The sequence below is a fragment of the Chiloscyllium punctatum genome, chromosome 13 (genome assembly GCF_047496795.1).
Source record: "Chiloscyllium punctatum isolate Juve2018m chromosome 13, sChiPun1.3, whole genome shotgun sequence".
Lineage (NCBI taxonomy): Eukaryota > Metazoa > Chordata > Chondrichthyes > Orectolobiformes > Hemiscylliidae > Chiloscyllium > Chiloscyllium punctatum.
In genome coordinates this window covers 93,685,256-93,710,444 of record NC_092751.1, presented here as the reverse complement: position 1 = coordinate 93,710,444, position 25,189 = coordinate 93,685,256, and the positions used below count along the sequence as shown (strand labels likewise).

The 25,189-nt window shown below is 38.7% G+C and overlaps 1 protein-coding gene across 5 annotated transcripts in view; it reads left to right on the top strand.

The window, feature by feature from the left end:
* adka (adenosine kinase a) overlaps positions 1 to 25,189 on the top strand; it is a 283,424-nt gene that overhangs the window by 35,643 nt on the left and 222,592 nt on the right. For all 5 annotated transcript variants that reach the window (XM_072583275.1, XM_072583276.1, XM_072583272.1 and 2 more), the window contains exon 2: positions 1,910 to 1,984. In XM_072583275.1, the coding sequence (XP_072439376.1) occupies positions 1,910 to 1,984 (75 nt within the window). The remainder of the gene's footprint in view (positions 1 to 1,909; positions 1,985 to 25,189) is intronic.

Below are 25,189 nucleotides of genomic sequence, written 5' to 3'. Positions count from 1 at the left end.
AATTGGGATATGTATTCTTGAGTTGTACATATAATTGTATCAAAGGAAAATGTGATATTGTCTAACCAGGTCCTAGGGCTGTTGTATAACTAGAGGTAGTTTAATCTGAGGGCCACCTTGCAGGTGAATGCAGAGGTTCAGAAAGAGAGTCGTACATTGTAACCTCAGTGGGTGTGGACATGAAACCCATGTTATTAGTATCACTTTGCATTGCAAGCCAGCTGTCCAATCAACTGAAAAAAAAAACCCAAAGTGCAGATGCTTGAAAGCAATCACAAAAGTAGAAATTGCTAGATCAGTTCAGGTTTGTCAGCATCCGAAGAGAAAGCAGAATTCATGTTTGTGATCCTGTGACCCTTCAGAACTGAGCTCACCAACACCCAGTTTCTTGAAATCTTTTCTGACTTAATACTGTATTAAATGTATCTGCTTATTAGATTGTGATGACTACATATCTACGTATTTTGGGTGTTGAATGTTTGTTAGAACATTTGCCTGTACTTTTGCTTTAAAAATGGCAGTGACCTAATTTTAAAATGAAATGTTTACAGTTTGCCTGCTAAATTTAACTTCCTTTTTACTGTGATCTGCAAGTTCCATAACATGCTTTAAAAACAAAAATGTCATGAGTCAGGATTTATTTGGCACAGTTTATTGAAGAAAACTGTACTGCTTTAGTAAGAAATTGACTTCATAGCAGTCACTTTTTTAAATGTAATATTTGCATTAATAATCCAAGGATTTTGTGTGAAGTTGTTTTTCTTTCATCCATTCATTGGATGTGGGCTTAGCTGACTGGGTCAGCATTCATCGCATATCTCGAGTTGTCTGGAGGCAGTTCAGAATCTACCACCTTGCTATAGGATGCATGTTGGCCAGATCAGGGAAGGAAGGCTCATCTCCTGACTTCAGACATTAGTGATTCAGATGGGCTTTTACGCTAATCGGTGGTAGTACGCAGTCACCATTAGGGTCGCTTTTTTTTCCAGATTCTTGAATTCAAATTTTACCATTTGCCATGGTGGGATTCAAACACCTTGTCCAAAGAGCATGAAGCTGGGGTTCTGGATTACTAGTACAGTGTCTTTGCTTTTTCAGAAAGAGAATGTAGATAAGCCAATAGGACTAGAAGAAAATGTCAAACCAGTTTGGAGGAAATGGTATTCATCTTTATTCAATGTTGCTCCAAATGAAACGATTGTATGATATTTATTGCTAGATTCGCTTGTTTCAGCTTTGGTTAATTTTGTGTAAGCCTATTCCTGGTATGGTTTTTTCATGTAAAAGTCAAGTAATCATAATTTTGTGTTTTGTCTCTCCATCAAATGATCTAAGTAAGATAAAACATACTAAACAATTAAGGTGGAAATTGTATACAGGTCATTCTGCTATAACGCACATTTAGTTTACATAAACTTGCTCTAAAGTGATTGACGAATTGGGGATGCTGTTTCTAAAGCACTAAGTTTTCAAGTGTATATTGGTAATAGTGCAATTCCAGCCGCATTAGTTGAAATGGTGCTGTTATTGTACAGTTTTTTTTATAACACAGGATCGCATGAGAACAGAACTCCTGTGTTGTCTCAGAACTGACAATTAAGCTGACCATATTAGTGGAATGCCAGTTGTTAACATTTAGAGTTTCATGTGATTATCTTACATTGTAGAAATAAAATTATATTAAGAATTATCATAAGGCAAATAAAAGTAATTAATTGTTCTTCATTTTCGAAGTCAGTTCTCCCTGCCTATTGCCAATGGAAAAAAATTTCTAATATGTATGTTAAATCTTTTGACCACGAAACCTAGCACCGGTCATAGCTTTCAGTTCGGAATTTTGGAAAGATACAATTGCCTCTCTTGAGTTCCGGAAAAGTGCTCACTATGCCATTTGTGCTTGCTTTTTCAGACAAAATGCACTGTTTGGGATGGGAAACCCCCTCCTTGACATTTGCGCAGTAGTGGACAAGGATTTCCTTGACAAGTAAGTTTATAATCTACTTTGGTCATATTTTGAGTCAACCATAGCATTTGTAGAACCATATGCACAGTAGTATCTAGAATATGTGTGGTTATTGAGAAAATAATTTACAATCTTTTTAGTACGACTAAAGCTATTTATTTTGAATATATAGACAGACAATCCCCATGAACTGAAAATATCTCCACTTCAGTTAATATTCTTTTATATTATGTAGATAAACATCATATCCATAAGAAACAACATTTTCATCCAAATTATTTATTCCTTTCTTAAATGTGGACATTTGTTGGCAAGGCCAGCATTTGTTGCTAACTCTAATTTCCCTTGAACTGTGTGGCTTGTTAGGCAGATAAAAATCCATCACAAATCTGTGTTTGTGGAGTCATGTAGGCCAAACTGATTAAAGGACAGCAGAGTTCCCTTTTTGAAAAGTGTTTGAACCAGTATTTTTTTCCTTTGCAACACAGTCACCATTAAAGAGGCTAGCTATCAGTTCTATATTTAACAATTGAATTTCAAGTCCACAAACTACCAAAAGCCTATTAGTAATCCAATGACAACGCCACTACCACGTCTCCTACGGTATATCCATTTAAATTATTTCCTGACTGATGCAAGAAGCCAGTAAGGGGAAAATGGAGCATTGACTAAGTTTGGTCTGACTCTTGAAATGAAATGATGTTCTGAATGTAAGTTTGCTCACTGAGCTGGAAGGTTCATTTTCAGACATTTCATCACCATATTAGGGAACATCAGCGAGCCTCCTATGAAGCACTGGTGTTATTGACCCATCTTCTATTTATGTGTTTAGAGTTCCTTGGGTTGGTGATGTAATTTCCTGTAGTGATGTCAGTTCCTGGTCTTTTCCTGAGAGGGCGGTAAATGGGGTCCAAGTCTGTGTTTGTTGATGGAGTTCCGGTTGGAAAAAATAGAAGGTGGGTCAGTAACACCAGTGCTTCACCGGAGGCTTACTGATGTTTCCTAATATGGTGACGAAACGTCTGAAAATGAACCTTCCAGTTCAGGGAGCAAACTTGCATCCAGAACGATAACGTGAGTTACGAATCTTCTCAAAACTCGCTGAAAATAATGTTAAAATCAAGGCAATGACAAAGTGTGGATTTTGGGATCAGAATTCAGCAGGAAAATTAACGTGACCAAGAAACTGTAGCTTATGCTAATATTGAGTTAAATTTGAACACTAAAATTTACATGCTTGATTGAATAAAGTTTATGACCTTAAATGTCAATGTGCAATTTGCATTCTAGTCAAGGAAAGTCCTCCTGAATTCAGAAGTCAGATGGATAGGTTGTTTCCACTTCAAAAAAGGTAAAAAGGCTGAAACAAAATGTTGCAATAGAATATTTTAATATAGGATTTGATTCCTTAAGCAGTGTAAACACAAAATATTTGCACACTTGAAGCCAATTCCCTTTCCTTTGGTCTTAATTTCTGTGTCTTGTTTTAAAAGTAAAAATGGCTACAAATATCAAGAAAGCAGTGGTAGTATTTGTATTTTTGTTGCTTTTACTGAAATGAAATTATAAGCACTATACATTTTGTGAAGCATCCGTGTTCAAGTTTAATTTTCTGTTTATTTAAGGGAACATTAGTACTTTGGAAATCAGCAATTATGATACAAGTCAGAAAAATTAAATAAACAAGAAAATTCATTTTGTATACCTAGAAATGTGTAGTATTTGATCAAGCATAAACCCCAAAATCAAGGGACGTAAGTGCAGTTTAAATTGATCCAATAGTATTTGCAAAAAAACGTGTAACTAACATATTTAAGTGATAGGTTTTCTGTAAAATAATTTTAATCATAATTAACAACTGGTTACATGGTTTGGAATGGTTGACCATGGAAATCTTTACTCCTTTCCTTGTGGTGTGCTGCCTTGCACTAAAATGTTGTTTGGGAAGCATAAGGCAGAATTCTATTTTTGGTTTGGAGCACTGCTTTGCTTTTTGTGGTTTTTAAACTCATGGATGTCAAATACTTTTAAAGGGAGACAAATTAAATTGGTAAGTGTCAAATTGAGCAAGATTCTAGAACCTAACTTGCAATATCTTTCTTGCATTTCTTTGTTTTATTCTGCTTTTCTTCCACTACTCCTCTTTCCATATCTCTCTTTACATGTTTTCTTCAGCATGTTTTTGTCTAATTTTCTTACTCTGTTACCCTCTTGTATGTATTTTGAAATTTTATTTTCTCTATCGTCTCCACCCACAATCCACCAACTTCCTGCAGCCTCCACCCAATTCTGGTCTTTTTTTTTTCTGACAATTATCATGCAAGAAAGCTTACGAATTCTGGGTATTCACAATAAGGGATCCCATCTTTAACAAGAGATACAAAATCTACGTTTTACCTAATCAGGCCTCAGTTTGTTAGCTCCTCTTAAAGACAGTGCCCACATCAGTATTATTTGAAGTATAGTTGTGGTAGAATAGTCTTGCTGCTATCTTTTTGGTCTCTCTCAAACATCATATTGAGATTAATCTTTTTTCAGAGTAATATGTGACTAATTTACATGTTGTATTTGACTTCTGTTTTCTCTTGTAAATTTTGATTTGACAGATTTAGATTAGATTAGATTACTTACAGTGTGGAAACAGGCCCTTCGGCCCAACAAGTCCACACCGCTCCGCCGAAGCGCAACCCACCCATACCCCTAACCTAACACTACGGGCAATTTAGCATGGCCAATTCACCTGACCTGCACATCTTTGGAATGTGGGAGGAAACCGGAGCACCCGGAGGAAACCCACGCAGACACGGGGAGAATGTGCAAACTCCACACAGAGAGTCGCCTGAGGCAGGAATTGAACCCGGGTCTCTGGCGCTGTGAGGCAGCAGTGCTAACCACTGTGCCACCGTGGGCGGCACGGTGGCACAGTGGTTAGCACTGCTGCCTCACAGCGCCTGAGACCCGGGTTCAATTCCCGCCTCAGGCGACTGACTGTGTGGAGTTTGCACGTTCTCCCCGTGTCTGCGTGGGTTTCCTCCGGGTGCTCTGGTTTCCTCCCACAGTCCAAAGATGTGCAGGCCAGGTGAATTGGCCATGCTAAATTGCCCATAGTGTTAGGTAAGAGGTAAATGTAGATGTAGGGGTATGGGTGGGTTACGCTTCGGCGGGGCGGTGTGGACTTGTTGGGCCGAAGGGCCTGTTTCCACACTGTAAGTAATCTAATCTAATCTAATTTAGGAGGTCCCAGTACACTCTCCGTTCTTTAGAGTATGATGTTGTGCAAATGCACTTTGCCTAATACCTTTTGAGGCTGGGAACTAAGGTTTGACTGCAAAATGGGGTAGCTTGCATCAAATGATGCATTCTGAGAACTGAACTACAAGATAATGATTTAGATTGGCAATGTTTTGCTGTTTGTGCATTTTCTTTACAGGTCAGTTGGCCTGGAATAAATAGGATACTGCTAGGGAACGAGAAAATTTATGTAGCTGAAGTCATTGTTTTTCAGTAATTTCCTCACCTTATTTTGATCTTTGAGCATTTTTAGCATGACTTATTTTTATTCAGCCATCTTCCGATTGAGAACGAATAGTTACCAAAGATAACTTTTTAATTCTGATTTCTTCTAAAAAAAATTGATATCAGTACAGATGTGAAATACAATTATTGACTTGTGTCAAGTTTAATGCCACTAAGTTATGAAAATGTATGCATAACAAATTTGATAAATTAGTTTGAAATAAATTGCTGAATTAGGAAAAGCCTCCATGGATTTGAGATGATAAAGGACAAATTTAAAGTAGATGTTAGAAAATTATTCAGATTGTAATTCATGTAATGTATTAATTTCTATGTTGAGGCAGAAACTCAGTCTTCATTTAAAAATGGGTTTGGTTCTCTTCATGGAATTTTGGTTATTTCTGAATGAAGAATGCTGAATTAAACCTCCCTCCTTGTTGATTGTGTAATTACGCAAGATTTTTGAACGAAGCAAATAAAACTGTGAACAAAATCTTTTGAATATTTCTACTTCAATTTGTAAGGATCTTTTTGCTCGACGTTTTGGATCCATTGTTTGCAATAAAGTTGGCAATTGATTAAAATAATGTACTACTGATGAATTGAGAGTTCAAAGAGTAGCTAACCAGAAACAGATATTTCAAAGTTCTGTGTTCTACTTTGTTCTGTACATCTTTTCAAAACCAGTTATAGAGTGTAAAAACATTGTTTTGTTCTGTAGGTGGGCTTTTCAAATCAGAGGCTTCATCAAGCTTCTCCTCTGAGTAGCAAAAAATAACCAACTTGAATAATGACATGTGACTAGTTCAATTTGTATTTGACGATCTTCTTTTGTAAGATTTGATTTGACAAATTTAATATTTTAAGAGGTCCCAAAACATTCACCATCCTTCAGTTGTGCTATTGTGCAAATGCACTTGATCCAATTTTTGTGACACTGGTTTAATAAATTTTCATTTCCACTTTGTTGGCCTTCAGAGTTAAAATTGATGCTGCAGCGTGTGCAAAGGTAGCTGAAAGTTTAAAAATAACAAAGAAAGGTGACAAAAAGTAGCCTGATGCTACCAGAATTCTCTAGTACTGTATAGCTTTAGAATCTTGGTTACTTGTTCCACCTGCTTTGTTTGAGGCACAAATTCACTTGCAAGGTAGAAGAATTTTCTCTTTGCTTTTCTCAGTGCCGAATGGAGTAAAAGCTGCATGCTTGATTTCAGTGGAATCTTTCCATCTGTAAATAGACAAATTTTTAATATTTTGTATCTCAAAAGCTCTTATGTTCCAATTTATAAAAAAAATACATTCCCAGTCATCCTAGCACTTCCGTTTTTCCAATGGTATGGGAAACACCCCAGTAATGTTTTTGTTTTCACATCCTGAGGAGGCCATTTGTTAAACTTCATGAAATGACCCAGGAACGTTACTTTGGCTTTTGTGAGTGAACTCTTTAACAGATTTATCACCCACTTCATGAAGTCTATTGAACAGTTACAATAGATGCTCCAAATGGTCCTTCCATGTGAGGCTAAAAGTCACCAGATCATCCAATTGTGTAATTATGAAATGTCTTTAACTGTTAATCTTTGAAACGTAGATGGTGCATTTGGCATGACTTTAAACTGGTGTAGTCTACTTGTTGTCACAAAATTTTCTTCACTCTTTCAGATAAAGATACCTGCTACTATCTTTTGAGTGTGTCTAACTTTGAAATCTAAGTTGCTTGTCCCACCTTCTCAGTACAGTCTTCCAAATGTAGAAGAGGATATAAATCTGCTTTTGTAACTGAATTGACTTTGCGGTAGTCCATACATAATTATTAGGTATCATCTGGTTTTGGCACTATTACGAGAGATGAGCTCCATTTGCTGCAACTCTGTTTGATCATGTTGTCTCACAATTTATCCCAATTTTTGAGAAATGTCCAATTTAGAATCATCTCCCCTTGGTTTTTCACCTGGTGTTATAACCTGAAACACTTTCTCCTTCTGCTTACCTTCCGTATCAAAATACCTTTTTGAGCATATTCACATGACTGTGTGAGATGTCTTTCCATCTGACTTTCTTATAAAATAGTACACCATGCTCAATCTCCTTCACTTACCACTGTAAGTTACACTAACAAAATTGCGCATTCATTTTTATCCCTTGTCTGCTACCTGTTTCATCACATGCTATGCTACGTTTTAATGCTGTTTTGCCAACTCCTCCACTCTTTTTAATCGTTCCCTAAAAGTTGACACAGTCCAAATATGTGGTCTCTGAATTCTGACTGACTAATTTCAGTGATTCTGTCACCTCATGCCCAAAAATTAATTCAAATAGACTGAGTTTAGTTGATTAATTAGGTGCATCCCTAATTCCAAAAAAAGTGCAAATGGAATTCCTTTGCTTCAGTCCTCTAGATTGTCTTGAATATAGGCCCTCAATGTGGTCTTTAAAGTTTAATGCTACTGCTCTAATGCTGCCTACAATTCTGGATGGTATGCAGTGGAGTTGAATGGCTTTATTTCTAAGCTTCCCTGAATTTCATAACTTCCTTGAATAACTTTGTAAAATTTGATCCTTGATCCAACTATATTTCTGTGGGTAGTCCATATCTGTCAAAAACAGTTGAGTAACCCCTCTCCAGTCCTTTTAACCATGATACTGTGCAATGTAATGGCCTCTGGAAATCTAGCAGACACATCCATTATCGTCAACAAATACAGATTTAGTTTTCGGTACAGATCCTATGCAATCAACTAAGACTCATGTAACAAGTTCCTCAAATGCGGGAATGAGTGTTAAGGGTGTTGTTTTATCACTACCTGAGGTTTTCCAATTACCTGAAATGTATGACATAGCCAGCAAAATACAACCACATCCTTCTGCAGTGCAGGCCAATAAGTGTTTTTGTACTTTAGCTTGAATTTTCCTTGCTCTCAAATTTCAACCTACTGGTAAATCATGTACTACCTGCAGTGCTTCCTTCCCATAACCCGCTGGTAATAGAACTTAATGAATTTCTGGGAGAAAGTGAAGACTGCAGCTGCTGGAGATCAAAGTCGATTGTGTGCTGCAGGAAAAGCATAGCAGGTCAAGCAGCATCCGTGGAGCAGGAGAATCCATGTTTCGGTCAGGACCTCTTCATCAGGAATGAAGCTTGTGAGCCAAGGGAAATTAACGTCTGCCCAGTTTTCATCTGCCTGAAGATATGATGTTCTCTGTCCTTCTCACGATATCATTTTTAAGATAACATTCTGGGCAACATATAAATTCTTGTTCTGTGTATGCTTTTTGATATAGCTGCTTTAATCTTTCAATTTTCCTTTGTAATTCAGCCAATTTCTCTGAAGTAAAAATATCCACTTTGTCCTCCACGTGCTTATTCTTTCTCAGCCATTTGATCAAATATAGTTTCTGATATTTCAACTTCTTTAACTTTACTCTTTGACTTTTCCTCCGGCTTTTGTGATCTTTTGTTATGGACTTGACCAGACCACTTGCAAGATTCTTAAGCAGGCAGTCTATACCATGACTTTGCAAATTGTTTCACTAAGTTTATAGTGAAAATTATCCAGAGTAAGTTAGCTGGGTTGTTAGCAGCCTGTTTCCACACAGCCCACATCAGAACTCTCTCTAGTTCGGGACTGAACTGCTCAGCTTAAAGTCTCATCTGTTAACATATAAGCTATAAAGCCTTTCAGTACCCTTTTTTACCTCTGTACCAAACCCAGCCATTTCAGAGCCCAGAATGTTTTATGATGCCTCCTAAAAATATCAAGGACACAGTATCCTTGAGATAAGGAACAGATTTTAGAAAAACAGAATCCGCTTTGTGACACCTTGTTAGACCATAAGACATAGGAGTGGAAGTAAGGCCATTCGGCCCATCAAGTCAACTCTGCCATTCAATCATGGCTGATTGGCACATCAACTCCACTTACCCGCATTCTCCCCGTAGCCCTCAATTCCCCGAGACAACAAGAATCTATCAATCTCTGCCTTGAAGACATTTAGCGTCCCGGCCTCCACTGCACTCTGTGGCAATGAATTCCACAGGCCCACCACTCTCTGGCTGAAGAAATGTCTCCGCATTTCTGTTCTGAATTTACCCCCTCTAGTTCTAAGGCTGTGTCCACGGGTCCTAGTCTCCTCACCTACCGGAAACAATTTCCTAGCATCCACCCTTTCCAAGCCATGTATTATCTTGTACGTCTCTATTAAGTCTCCCCTTAATCTTGTAAACTCCAATGAATACATTCCCAGGCTCCTCAGCCGTTCCTCATATGTTAGATCTACCATTCCAGGGATCATCCGTGTGAATCTCCGCTGGACAGTATGTCCTTTCTGAGGTGTGGGGACCAAAACTGGACACAGTACTCCAAATGGGGCCTAACCACAGCTTTATAAAGTCTCAATGGTGTTTTTATATTCCAACCCTCTTGAGATAAGTGACAACATCGCATTCGCTTTCTTAATCACAGACTCAACCTGCATGTTGACCTTTAGAGAATCCTCGACTAGCACTCCCAGATCCCTTTGTACTTTGGCTTTATGAATTTTCTCACCGTTTAGAAAGTAGTCCATGCTTTTATTCTTTTTTCCAAAGTGCAAGACCTCGCATTTGTTCACGTTGAATTCCATCAGCCATTTCCTGGACCACTCTCCCAAACTGTCTAGATCCTTCTGCAGCCTCCCCACTTCCTCAGTACTACCTGCCTGTCCACCTATCTTCGTATCATCGGCAAACTTCGCTAGAATGCCCCCAGTCCCTTCATCCAGATCATTAATATATAATGCGAACAGCTGTGGCCCCAACACTGAACCCTGCGGGACACCGCTCGTCACCGGCTGCCATTCTGAAAAAGAACCTTTTATCCCAACTCTCTGCCTTCTGTCAGACAGCCAATCCTCAATCCATCCCAGAAGCTCACCTCGAACACCATGGGCCCTCACCTTGCTCAGCATCCTCCCATGTGGCACCTTATCAAAGGCCTTTTGGAAGTCTAGATAGACCACATCCACTGGGTTTCCCTGGTCTAACCTGCTTGTCACCTCTTCAAAGAATACCAACAGGTTTGTCAGGCATGACCTCCCCTTAGTAAATCCATGTTGACTTGTTCTAATCAGACTCTGCTCTAAGAATTTAGAAACCTCATCCTTAATGATGGATTCTAGAATTTTACCAACAACCGAGGTTAGGCTAATTGGCCTATAATCTTCCATCTTTAGTCTTGATCCTTTCTTGAACAATGGGGTTACAACTGCGATCTTCCAATCATCCGGGACTTTCCGTGATTCCAGTGACTCTTGAAAGATCTCAACCAATGCCTCCGCTATTTCCTCAGCCACCTCTCTCAGAACTCTAGGATGTATCCCATCGGGACCAGGAGATTTATCAATTTGAAGACTTTTTAGCTTTTCTAGCACTATCTCTTTTGTAATGACAACCATACTCAATTCAGCCTCCTGACTCCCTTTAATTGATGGGATATTACTCCTGTCTTCCACTGTGAAAACTGACGCAATGTACTTGTTAAGTTCTCCTGCTATTTCCTTACCTCCCATCACTAGGCTTCCAGCATCAGTTTGAAGTGGCCCAATGTCTACTTTTGTCTGTCGTTTGTTTCTTATGTATTGAAAGAAACTTTTACTATCGTTTCTAATATTACTGGTTAGCCTACCTTCATATTTGATCCTCCTTTCTTGTCCTCTGTTTGTTTTTGTAGCCTTCCCAATCTTCTGATTTCCCACTGCTCTTGGCCACTTCATAGGATCTCTCTTTTTCTTTAATACATTTCCTGACTTCCTTTGTCAGCCATGGCTGTCTAATCCCTCCCTGGATAATCTTTCTTTTCTTGGGGATGAACCTCTGTACAGTGTCCTTAATTATACCCACAAACTCCTGCTATTTTTGCTCTACCGTCTTCCCCACAAGCCTCTGCTTCCAGTCTATTTTTGTCAGTTCCTCTGTCATGCCCTCATAATTACCTTTATTCAACTGTAACACCATTACACCCGATTTTGCCTTCTCTCTTTCAAACTCCAGACTGAACTCTACCATATTATGATCACTGCTTCCTAAGGGTTCCCTTACTTTAAGATCTTTTATAAAGTCTGGTTCATTGCAAAGCACTAGGTCCAGAATAGCCTGCTCCCTTGTGGGCTCCATGACAAGCTGTTCCAAAAAGCCATCCTGTAAGCATTCCATGAATTCCCTTTCTTTGGATCCATTGGCAACATTATTTACCCAGTCCACCTGCATATTGAAGTCTCCCATGATCACTGTGACCTTGCCTTTCTGACATGCCTTCTCTATTTCCCGGTACATGTTGCGTCCCTGGTCCTGACCACTGTTAGGAGGTCTGTGTACAACTCCAATTATGGTTTTTTTGCCTTTGTGGTTCCTCAATTTCACCCACACAGACTCCACAGCATCTGACGCTATGTCATTCAGTGCCATAGATTTAATATTGTTCTTAGCTAACAAGGCAACTCCACCCCCTCTGCCGACCTCCCTGACTTTTCGATAAGTTGAAAATCCTTTGGAGGTTTAACTGCCAGTCCTGACCCCCCTGTAACCAAGTCTCTGTGATGCCTACCACATCATAATCATTCACTATGATCTGTGCCATTAGTTCATCTGTTATGAATGCTACGAGCATTAGAGATATTGTTACCACATAGTGACTTAAATACCTCACTAGCTGTACCTGCTACCTTTGTTTGGATCAACAATAACCACATGGTCACTGGCCATTTCAAATGAGAAAGACTTTGATTGGATTGCTCTCCGTCATTGTCCTTATCACTACTCTAGCCTTTCACCTCCTGCTTGTGCTATTTTAAGTCATAGAACCATACTGCATGGAAACAGACATCCATTGACTTTGATTTTTTCAGTTCCAATCTCATGTTCAAAAGCTGTCCCTTTCTCCTGCTAGGGCCATCTTTTCCTGTTCTTTTTACTCTGCTTGAAATCATAATTCAAGTTGTTTCCTTTCTGATTAGATTAGATTAGATTACTTACAGTGTGGAAACAGGCCCTTCGGCCCAACAAGTCCACACCGCCCCGCCGAAGCGCAACCCACCCATACCCCTACATCTATCCCTTACCTAACACTATGAGCAATTTAGCATGGCCAATTCACCTGACCTGCACATCTTTGGACTGTGGGAGGAAACCGGAGCACCCGGAGGAAACCCACGCAGACACGGGGAGAATGTGCAAACTCCACACAGTCAGTCCAATCTCTTTATAGAATCCCTACAGTATGAAAGTAGTCATTTGGCCCATCAAGTTTACACTGACCGACTGAAGAGCATTCTGTCCAAACCTCCCCTCCCTCCACCTATCCCTGTACCCTGTATTTCCCATCGCTAATCCATCTAGCCTGCACATCCCAGAGCACCATGAAAATCTTTGGACTGTGGGAGGAAAACAGAGCAACTGGAAGAAAGCCTTGCAGGCAGGGAGCGGGTGTGCAGTCCACACAGTCAGTCACCAAAAGCTGCAATTGAACCCAGATCCCTATTGCTGTGAGGTAGCAATGCTAACTTTTAAGCCACTCTTTTACTTTATCCCTTGTCATTGCCTCCAATTCAAGCTATTTTATTTGCAGTTAAAAATCACACAATACCAGGTTATAGTCCAACAGGTTTAATTGGAAGCACACTAGCTTTTGGAGCGCCACTCCTTCAGCAGGTGATGAAGGAGTGGCACTCCAAAAACTAGTGTGCTTCCACTTAAACCTGTTGGACTATAACCTGGTATTGTGTGATTTTTAACTTTGTATACCCTAGTCCAACACCGGCGTCTTCAAATCATTTGCAGTTGGATTTCCAATGGTTCTGATTGGAGTCCTGGTAATTGTACATGCAGCACCATTGCTGCAATTATTTTCCCTTTCCTCTCAGACGCATGCAACTTCACCTCCACCTTGTCTGCCAATTCTGCAGGCTTTGCCTTGCGGAAAGTGAATTCTTTCACCCCCAGGAAAGTGAGTGACTGAAAGTTCCGTTATTATACAAGACACACACCGAGTGGATCACCTGAAATAAAAAGCACCAATACTCGCCACGTTTGAGTCCAATAATCTTAAACCCAAACTGGAATTCGTGATTTTTGAGCCCAGACAAGCCCCCAGTTTGTTATGGACCAGACCAAACCCCTTAATTTAAGGTATAAGTGTCAGGATGCAATTCGATTGATCAAACTATCAGACTGCAAGCAAAGTACACTATTCATGTACTTCAATTAAATACAGACAAAAAAATGACTTGATAATAAACTACTTATTAACTATTTCAATATTGTAACATCCCATAAGCACATCATTGGCAAAGGCAAAACATTGTCTTTCTTGCAATTCTAACAGCAGGAAGAGAACCTCAGCTTCTAGGTATAACAGTGAGAGAGTGACATAGCAGCATTCATGCCCTCAACTGACTGCTAAACTAAAAATCTGGTTCCTCTGGGAGCTTGACCTCACCATTCAGATTGCTTCTATTGTTGCAACTTGTTTTTTTAAAAAAAAGCCCAAGGCATTAAAAGCTGCACAGTTCATTCGCTTGAAGCAGATTGCTTGTCACCTCTGTTTAAACTTCTTTTCATGTTGAAAAAACCCCAAGACAAAATAGACTTGAGAAAGTCATAGTGCTCTACACTTAACTGGTGGATTTGGGGAAGGAGAAAAACACACGATTAACTTTACTCAATGAATACAGTGCAGGCAACTTGTTAGGCTAGTGCTGCTTGGTGTTACATAATGGCAGTGTGCAGCCAGTATTAACCACAATATTGATTCAAATTTTTAAATGGTGTACTGATGACATTGATGGGAGACGCAAGATGAATTGACAATTGCGTGATGAAAGCCAGTTGGAGCAGCTAACCATGGATGTCAGTGGTGGAATCAAACTCCAGGCAATTGAATATGTAGCTGTAAGAAGCTGGTTGATGTCATATAAATTATCAATGTCAATGAACGCATCTTAAGCCATATCCTACCTATGATAGGTGGTGATTTGACCAATGCCCATTCACCTACCAACAACCTATTACAATTATGACTCTTATCTAGCATTCATAACAGTATCTCACCCTCTCACACTTTGCATTGCTACAAACCTCTGACTGTCCGAGAACTTGTACACTGCTGTTCCACAATAGCAGCCAATCCAGCTAAGGTTCATGTCACCAAAGTGAAAATAGTGCAAACTCTGGGAATCGGAAATTAAAATTAGTGGAAATGCGCAACAGTTTAGCACGCATGTAAAGAAACATAAGCTGTTTCCTTTCGATCGTTATGAAATAAACTTATCTGAAGAATTTTTTTTATTGATTGAGGATACTCTACTAGTACTTGGAGTCCTACAAGGCTCCTGAGCTGGAGCTCTTCTGCTCTGACTGCTTCTCCCCCTTTTTGCCTTTTTTTTTTTTTCAATTTTTTTGCTTCTTGAGCTTGGATGGCCTCGTGAAGAGCAGGTCTAGTGCAGACCTTGATCTCGCCTTTACCTGCTTGCTAGGGCAAGCACAGGACCTGGCATCTGAATCAGAGGCCGCTGCAAACTGCGAAGGTGTCATTGGCAAGTAGGCCCAGTGGCAAAAGATGGTGCCTGAGGGTCATCAACTTTGTCCAGTGGTGTTGGCAGAGGAGAATCAGTCCAGAGATGATACATGACCTGAGGACTGGCGATTTTGTTGTTTAGGTCCAATGTAGATGGTGATGAGGTGGGGGAGGAGGGATGACAGAAGAGGTGTCATTGTTGGTGATGAGCTGCTTGAGGACTGATGGACACTTCAAGCTATTCCTTTATTCTTATTATTCCAAATGGTGCCAGGTCATTGCAGCTTTGATAAATCTTTTCACTATATTTTACTGTTTTTAATCACTAAAATATGCAACAATAAATCATTTCATTCCTCAGTTTCCTTTGTCCTTCATAATGGTCATGATTTTGGTCGGTAATGTCCAAGGTGCCTTGGTGAATTTCCACAGTGCATTGTAAAAGGTGTATGCTGCTGCTACTATGCAATGTTGGTGGGAGGGAGTGAATATTTATGGATGTGATGCTTTGCCTTGGATGGTGTCAAGCTTCTCAAATATTTTGGAGCTGGATCCAGCCAAGCAAGTAGTGAGTATTCCATCACAGTCTTGATTTGTTTTGTAGACAGAGATCAGGCTTTGGGGAATCGTCAGTTGAGTTATGTGTTGCAGTATTCCCAGCCACTGTCCTACTATTTTAGCCACAGTTTATGTATGGCATATTCAGTTGAGTTTCTAATTAAGTGTAGCCATCAGAATGTTGGTCATTATGGTAATACCACTGTCATTGAGGGATAGTTGGAGATGATCATTGCATAATCATTGTGTCACATAAATGTTGTTTTCTACATGCCAGCCAAAGCCTGAGTATTGTCCAGGTCTTAGTGCATTTGAACATGAACTGCTTCTGTCTCTGAGGACTGGTAAATTGAGCTGAACATTATACAGTGGCTTCCAAAGAAGGGTCATATTGAACACAACCTTGGCTGTGCTTTTCTCCACAGATGTCGCCTGATCTCCTGCCATTTCATTTTAATCCCAGTGAGCACTTGCTTCTCTTCAGGCTACATGATGGCTTCCCAAAAGCCTGCTCTGATCCAGATAAAGTCTACTTAAGATTGTGGGATGACTCCAGAATGCTTTTCCAGTCACATTTTCAATCACTTGAGGGGCCATCTTACAATGCTGAGACAGACAGCCTCTCTCAAATTAAAATACTCAGACCCTCTCAATGCCCCCAGCAGTTCCTAAGCAGACTTTTTGAATAACAGTCTCAGACCTGGTGAATAATTGGGGACACTGGACACCAGGCTTAAACTTACAGTATTTCACGAATATAATTTTTGCCAGTTTGAGCTGGCACACTCAATAAGCTGCTATTTAAAACAAAAGTATGCTGTAAATTAAGTCTTTTTAAGCCTTAAGCCTAAAGACTTAATTTACATCAACCTTTGTTTTAACCAGCACCGTAAGAGCTGGCACTCTCCGTGAACTGCCAAAAATTTTTTTTATCCCTGAAATACTGTATGTTGAGCATGTTCTTTGCGATCTCTGCAATATCCAAGTGGTCAGTTGGTCAACTCTCTGGTAAGTTTTATTTAAGACCAAGTTGCATTATTATTTGTGAATTATGCTGTAAATAATAGTTTGCATCCTGCCTGCATCACAGTTCTATTAGTTGGTGTAAGTTTCTTTTCTTTGATTATGGGGACCTCCTGATCAACCAGAATGATCATCAATCAGCATTCTCTTGCACCCATCGGTGTTGGTTAGTCAGACATTTGCTGTATTAACAATACAGTTACTTTAGTGGGTAAGCTGTAATTAAATTAATGTCAGTGACTTAAACCCAATAATCTTTATTTTCAGCCTCCTCGCATAGAAAAGAGTAAAGGAATAAATGTCAACAACAGGAAAAATAACAAAATTGGCTATGATTACTTGATCAGTCTTCACAATGCATTAGTTTACAGATACGTGGAATTGTCTGTTGATTAATTTTCTGAAGGCATTGATTGCTGCCAGTTCAATAATAGTTAGTTTCTGTTTTGTGAACTTCCAATAGCTGATAGAAGATTAGGCAGGGAGCTTTCACATCTTCATGCTGTAGTATCAGCAACAAAACTCCTCCGTTCAAACTTTCTGGTTGCTTCCTCTGTTTGATCATGTTCTCTCTTAGACTGGTTGGAACTAATTACCAGGAACTTGCCTTGTTAATGACCAAACATTTGCCATCTGGTTAAACATACTGTCACTCCAGAGTCAAAGAGTCTATGGGTTCTTTGATCAAGATCTCAGTGGCAGTTAATTTTTCGGCTGGTCCAGAACAAAACAGCTTGTCTGGTTTTTTTTTGATTTTTTTAAAATACAAGCTACTGATTATCGTCCAAAAGTCACCTTTCAACTCTCCGCTCACAGTTCATAGCTCTGAACCAAATATTGATTTAGATAAAATAAAATAATAAAAAATTCGAGCAGGTTCTAATAGCAGCCAGGTGGGAGGGAGGAAACCTGCCATTCGAGCAGCTGCAGCAATTCAGTGTCTCTAAATATTGAGCATATTACTGATTCTGTTCCTCTCACATGCTGGTTGCCACCATAATTGCATTTTCTTGGACATTTGAAGGGCTTTTGGGTGTGCATTCACCTTCTGTCCCCATGTATGTTAAGTCTTGGATAATCCATTCACCACTGACTCTTAAATCTAATGAAAGATTTTCCCTATCTGATGTATTAAAATTTGATTAACCTCCTACTCAGAATGAATTAATTGGATTTTTGTAGTGTTCATTGTTTGCCTTGTGTGTTAATCCCTAAGCTCTTAAAATACCTTCTAAGACTACTTTGCTGCCTGTTCTTTATAAGCTTGCCTCTTTGATCAAGGTTTTAGTCACATGCTATAATACCCAATTTGACTCTGTCTTTTAATTTGATTCTATAAAGTGCCTAGAGAGATCATATTACATTAAAGATTGTAATATAAATTGGTGTTAGTGTTACTTGAAGTAGTGGAATTTAATTTACAAAAGCAGAGGATGGTTTCCTGATGACCATCTACATGAGTCCATTGTATGGAAGGAAAATGCCTTTCGGGTCTGTGGTTTTAAAACCTCTTCTGATGTATTTCTTAATTCCTAGAAGGGCAGAAATCAGTGTTCTCTACCATTGAGCTTTTGTATCAGAGAAAACTTTAAGTCAAGTTTTTCTCTGAAGGGAATTCTTGGAACTGAATGGCTGTTTTTGATGTCTTGCAAATGAATTTAGAATAATTCCATATAAAATGTGCACCTTCAAGATTTAATGCATTCAGTGTGTGGATCCATCAGATTGATCTTGGTAGAAGGTGATTTGTTGATACCAATGAACATTCTGGAGGTCTGAGTTATTCTGGGGCTAAAGTTATATGGCATGTTAACTTCACTGATGTAATAAAAGTATATTACTTTGGTTGTTAAAAATGCAAAAATATTGACTTTGTGCTAATTAACTTGGTGAATGGCACGAAATGTGATCAGTTCTCACCACAAATAAGTGATACAGATGGGCTGCAGTTTTGTCTCTAGTGTGTCTTTGAACTGCTGCTCTTTTATGAACCAGCAATCAATTAAACAACTGTTTTTTTTGGTCTCATGACTTTAAGTCACTCTTGACATCAGCGTAAAGGATGTCAAAGTTAAAGCTCAAGCTGCTTTACAGTCAATGACTTTCAGCATAAAGCCATCCCCACCCCTCAAACATTTATCAATATAAGTGAGCTTAATCCATCTGAAATTTTGTTTTGGTCTGTGTTCATTTTCTTTTTTTGATGTAATTTTGTGACCCATCTGGTCAAATATTAACTTGTGTTGCAGATAGATAGGATAGCGAAGAAGTGAATTGTCATCTGCAAAGAACAGTTTGGTGGGTCCATGCACTGAAAGCATAAAATCTTGAAGTTGCACATTTTGTATGGAATTATTCTATTGAAGAGGGTGTTTGGTATGCTTGCCTTTATCGGTCAGTGCATTGAGTATTAGAGTTGAGAGGTCATGTTGTGACTGTACAGGACAATGGTTAGGCCATTTTTGGAATACTGCGTTCAGTTCTGGTCTCTCTGCTATAGAAAGGATTTGGGAAACTTGAAAGGGTTCAGAAAAGAATTTCAAGGATATTGTCAGGGTTGGAGGGTTTGAGTTATAGAGAGAGGCTGAATAGATGGGGCTACTTTGCCTAGAGGTTTATGAAATCATGAGGGGCTTGGATAGGGTAAATAGACAAGATCTTTTTCTTGAGGTGAGGCAGTCCAAAATTAGAGGACACCGGTTCAAGGTGAGAAGGGAAAGATTTAAAAGGGATCTAAGGGACAACGTTTTCACACAGAGGATGGTGTATGTATGGAATGAGCTTCCAGAGGAAGTGGGAGTGCTTTAATTCCCTTGTGAATGATAATGCTGATCACAGAGAAAGTTTTTCTTATTTGCTTATGAAACACGATGTTGCTGACTTGGCCAGCATTTATTGCCCACCCTCACCTCGAATTACCATAGAACTGAGTGACTTGCTTAGAGACAAAAAAAACTACACATGTTAGAATCCAAAGTAGACAGACAGGAGGCTGTAAAAACACAGTAAGTCAGGCAGCATCTGGAAGTGGTGAAATTGACGTTTCAAGTATAACTCTTCTTCTGGAGTGGAGTTGGGGGTGGGGAGAGCTGCAGATAAAAGGGAACACGGGAGGGTTATGGGTAGGGAGTGAATTGGAATAGTGAAGTAACGATGGGTAAATACAGCTGGTGGGTTTGACTCAGTTGGTCAATGGGAGGAATGAATCCAGTTGTAAGGAAGGGTTGATCAGAAGAATGGAAGTGAGGAGGCAGGGCTGGAAAGGGAGTTGGAGGATGAGTGGGAAGGTTATTTGAAATTAGAGAACTGTGTTGATTCCTCCAGGCTGCCCAGGCAAAAGACAAGGTGGTGTTTCTTGAATTTGCGGTCAGATTCACTGTGGCAATGGAAGAGGCCAATGATGAACATGTTAAAGGGAGTGGAAGGGGGAATTGACATGAGCAGTGACCAGGACGTCAGGTTGGCCCATAGGGGCCCAGCTATAATGCTCAGCAAAACAATTCCTTAGTTTACTTGGACTTGCTGGGCCATTTCAAGGAGTAGTTGGAAGTTGATCACATTGCTTTGGACCTAGCATAGCATGGAAGCCTGTTCGAGCAAGGGAGGCAAGATTCCCTTCACAAAAGAACATTTGTGAACCAGATGGACATTTATAATATGGTCACCATTAGTTCTTAATTCCTGATTTCTGTTGATTTCAGATTTCACCACCTGCCATAATGGGATTTGAACTCATGTCTGGGATTCTAGTCCAATGACATTACCATTATGAAGGTGTGGAGGTGTACTGTATTTTTAAAAGAGTTGAAGAACTCGCAAGCACACAGAGTACTGGAAAATGAAAGTTTAAAATGTAACTTGTGGTTGAACAGCTAGCAGTAGCTCGATTGTTATGGACAAAAACAAATTCAAATTCGGCCAACCAGTTGAAATTAGGCCCCAAGATACCAAATTCCAATCAAGTTTGAATTTGATTTTCATATTGTCAAAATATTAATGAAATGCTCAGATGTTTTGGGGTATAAATGTCAGAGAGCAGCAAAGAGAACTGCCAAAAGACCAACAGATGTGGGCTGCTGGTAAGACCTCTCTGAGAGGTACCTTCTAAAGAGGGACTTTGCACAAAAAAAACATTGATACCAACCTGGAGAGAGAATCTACAGAGGAAGATACAAAGAGAAAAATTTGGCGTGTTTTGAATTTTGAATTTTTTTGTAAATTTTAATCGGGGTTTTATGTACTGTAGAGGGGAAGATAAAAGATAGGCTGAGAGAAAGGAGTTGTAAATAGTTGTTAGTTAATTATTTGTTAGATTAAAGAATAAAATTATTAAATTTTTTGTATTTTAAATAGTGACTTTGGGATAGTTCTTTGCCTCTCGAATTTTCACAGATTAAAGCATTGGATGAATCTTTTTTGAGATGCGGACTTAAATTGTCAGAAGGTTGTACCTTGTGTCGTAACATTACCATTACATCACTACATGCCTATTGCTGAACCACTGTGGAGGCAAAGACACTTACATAAATAGGTTATTGTAATCTTCATTCTAACTTCTGAGGGTTTTTCAAACTTTAAAATGCATGTCTTGGTTTGTACTAAATCCGATATGTTTTTTTCAGACATTTTGTATGGCAAGTTTATTTTTGTGTCAGATTGTTCAGGATTTTGTTATTACTAATAATTAAACTGATAGCAAGTATTAGTATTTGCGCATGCAAAGGTAAACATAGGTATCTGTAAGTTGCTAGCAGTGGCACCTTGCTGTTCAATGTGCTGTGTTCTTACAGTATTTAGCAATGGAAATATGCTGAAATGACTTGAATTTTATGAGTTTACTGCATTTGTCAACCATGCTTCCTCTAAAGATGGGTTTAAAATGTTAGAGTGATGCATTCAAAAATGTAGTTTGTGATGGTAAAATAAGTGACACTGTAAATTAAATTTATAGAGGTATAGAATATTATTGCCTTAGAATGTTGTCACTTTGGTTATTTAGTTACAAAAGCCCTTCTGTTTTAATCTTTTAATGTCTCTCCCTTAATCTAATATGTTCTAGTCTTTATTTAGCTTACATTCAAATCATTGTACAGGAAGTTACAATTCCTGTGTATTGTTTAAATTCATGCTTGCCAATCTGGTCTCTGTGAGGATTCTTCAATCTACCTTGGTCAAAGAACCCCCAAGCAGCTTGACCTGTTCATTGATGTCACAGACCCTTATGAAGAGTGCCACATGGGATCAGTGGCCTGAAAGTTGAAAAAAAAGTCTCTGACCAGCCTGTGAAATATCATTGGGCAACTATCTATATTAGGTAAAGGGCGAAAGCTGTTCCTTTGATACTTACCCAAATCCAGAACGGAGTTCAGTTCCTATTGATAATTATCGCAAACTGTGCTCACTAAATACTATATGAAGCAACATCATATCAAACATGTAGAAAAGGATTGCTAATTCTGTTAGAGGCAGTAATTTACAACAGTATTAAACAATTCTTATCAGAGCTGGGCATCACTTAAAGCAGTTGGGCTGTGGCTTGTCTCTGTTGGCTAATAATGAGATTAATTGACTTTGCAGAAAATGTGTTTTATGTGCTACATAAGGAATTGTTCACTTCTACTGAATGGACAGAACTTTACAGGTAGTTAATCTCTTAAAGTTTATGTTTTTTTAACAGTTTTTTTTTATTTGATCAATCCCAAGGCCAACCATGCTGTTCACACAGTGCAAGACATATTTTTGTTCAAACAGGTGCTGTGTGAGTACATGTTCATTAGGTCTGTGGAGAAAGTGGCCCTGTGTATTTAGATGTTTGGCTTCCAGAACGTGCAAGTGCACCACATTGGGATTGGCAAACAATCTTAAATTGGTTGTCTGTGTAATTCTTAGTACACCCTGGACAACATTTGGTAAATAATCCTGTCACAAAATCATATCCAGTATTGAAAATTGGTTTAAGTTTTGCAAGGAGAAGTTAGTTGGACATGGTCAGTCCCTTGATGTTGATACGATCCATCAGTCTTTGGATTTTATAGCGAGTGTCACACCAGTACTGAAATTCCTATACTGCATGACTCATTAATTTGGTTTTTTGGCTTGAAAGCCGCCACTAGTAGAAGTCACCACTAGTGTTCTTGCTGCATAGTACAAGTGTTAAACAATTCATTTCACCTGTTGCTTAAACTTTACACAACCAAAAGCAATGGCTCCCAGGCCCATTAATGAATTTGTGTAACAAATAGTGAAAATTTGATCTGATGCCATTATTCATTCGGCACTTGTGTATACTGGAAATCACATATTAATGCATAGGGCTAGTTCTTTGCAGGTAGAAAAAACTCGGATACACTTTGCCTGTTTCAACCTAAGAACACATCTGAAATCCATACTTGGTTCATTTCTCAGCACAGTGCCTTGACCAAGCAAAGTCAACCTGCTTGATTTAAAATTTAAACCAAGCTTGCTAGTTACCTATCAGTCATCAGCTAACTGATGCATTTTCCACGGCAGCACCTCTACCAATCAGAATTCACTTTGCAACCAATTGGCTCTCTCCTCTCATACATACTGTTTTGCCTTTTCATTGGTATTTCTTGTGAGTTCTTCTGATGAAAAACTTCATGGAATCAAATTCTCTTTTTCTTTAGCTGCATATATTTTGTTTTGCCAAAAGATCAGACTAGAGTAAGTTTACAATGAAATGTACATTGAGGATGTACAGAATTTCAAACTTCCATTTGCAGTTATTGAAATGTATAAGTTATTCACTTAGAGGGGAGATGAACCATAAGGTACAAACTCTCATTGATGTGGTGAAAATCCTGATAGATGTGAGTTGATTGCTCTCCAAATACTTTGAAGTGTCTTTCAGTGGGAAGTTCTTTACCAGAATCTGATTTATAGTAGAAAGTAGCAGCTTATTTTTAGAATATAAAAATAGTCACTTGCTGCTGAAATAGATTCTGGAATTGTGAAATTTGTGGTGCATGGGTCCCTGCAATGATTTCTTTTGCAATCTTCTATTTGATTCTAAAACTGACAATGTGTATTCTTCTGGAGGTTTTCTGCAAATTCTTTGTGTCATGTTTCCTTCATAAATATGTAATTAAAAGCACATTTGCACAAGAATTTTTGTAATACTTAGTGTTTCAAATATTTAGATATTTGTGTTGAATGGAATGAAAGATTTTCCATTGTAGTCACTAAATTGTACACAGGTAAACCTTGAGTTTGCTTTTATTTTTGTTCCTTCATGGGATGTGGGCATCACTGGCTGGGCCATATAGTCTGAAGTAAATTGAGTTCTGCGTGTTTATTTGTCAAGTATTTGTTTATTGAATGTCTGCTTTCATTAAATATAGTTCCAAATCGTATCTTCTGTTTAACAAATTGGTTATCCTTTGTGGAATCCAAGTGCTGTTTGTGCTTTTTTTTTAGGACTGCGGTGTCATATTCAACTTGTTTTGGAGAAACATTGAGCACTAATCTTCATTTGTATGTGCAAATAAAATGTTAGCTATAATATTTTTATCCCAAGTGTTCTTGCCTCCTGTCAAAAAGATAAGTCGTATTGAGCGGAGCACAAGTTAGAGAGTATTATGTAGCATAACTGTTCATTGTTCTCGTGGAGAGCAGATGATGCTTAAATAGTGGTGCTAATAGTGTTTAGCAGAATTGGAGAAATCAAAGAAAACTTTTGTGATGCCGTGAGACTGAAAAGCGCAAAAATCTGGCTGAGTCACTGAGTTATACAGCACAGAAACAGACCCTTCAGTTCGACTCGCCCATGCTGATATCCATAGATATCCTAAATTAATCTTGCTAGCATTTGGTCCATATGCCTGTAAATCCTTCCAATGTAAAAACCGTTCCAGATGCCTTTTACATATTGCAGTTGAACCAAAACTGCTCAAAAGCTTAGGTCTAAGTTTGAGTATATGGTTCGAAGGATTGAGAGTAGAGAGTTATTATGAACATGTTCAGATATTTTCACATTAAGGAGAAGTACAGCTTATGCTATTACTGTTCATTTCTGATCATCTGTGTTCTTTCAGATTGCAGGATATACAATCCTATTTAAAACTGTTTGGAAGCAAAGTTGTTTGGAAACATGTTTTTTTTAGAAGTGCTCAAATGCCATAGTGACCACATGTCCAAAATAAATATACTGCAAAGTTATGCACCAATGATAACTGTTTGAAAATGTGCTGAAAAGATTTCCTTATGAAATAATTGTGATTGTTAGGGCGAAACAACTGAGAAAGTTCAGATGCAAGTGACTGTCAATTTTGAAAATTCCAGAATCCATTCAATGTTTTGGACCAATTCAAAAAAATCTCTACCTATTCATTAACATTGCCACTGGGCAGGTAGAAATCAAAATGAGAGATTCCTTTATTTGCATCTATTCCAAGAAGTCTAGTGCTTAGATTTTTAGGAGTACTCTAACTTTATTATGATGTTAAGAACTTCTTTGTGTTTTTCAGTTTCTTGCAATGCATCCCACACAGTCATGATGCCACATAAGGCCATTTGACCTATCAAGTCCGTACCAGTAATCTGTTGAGTGTTAAATCAGTAT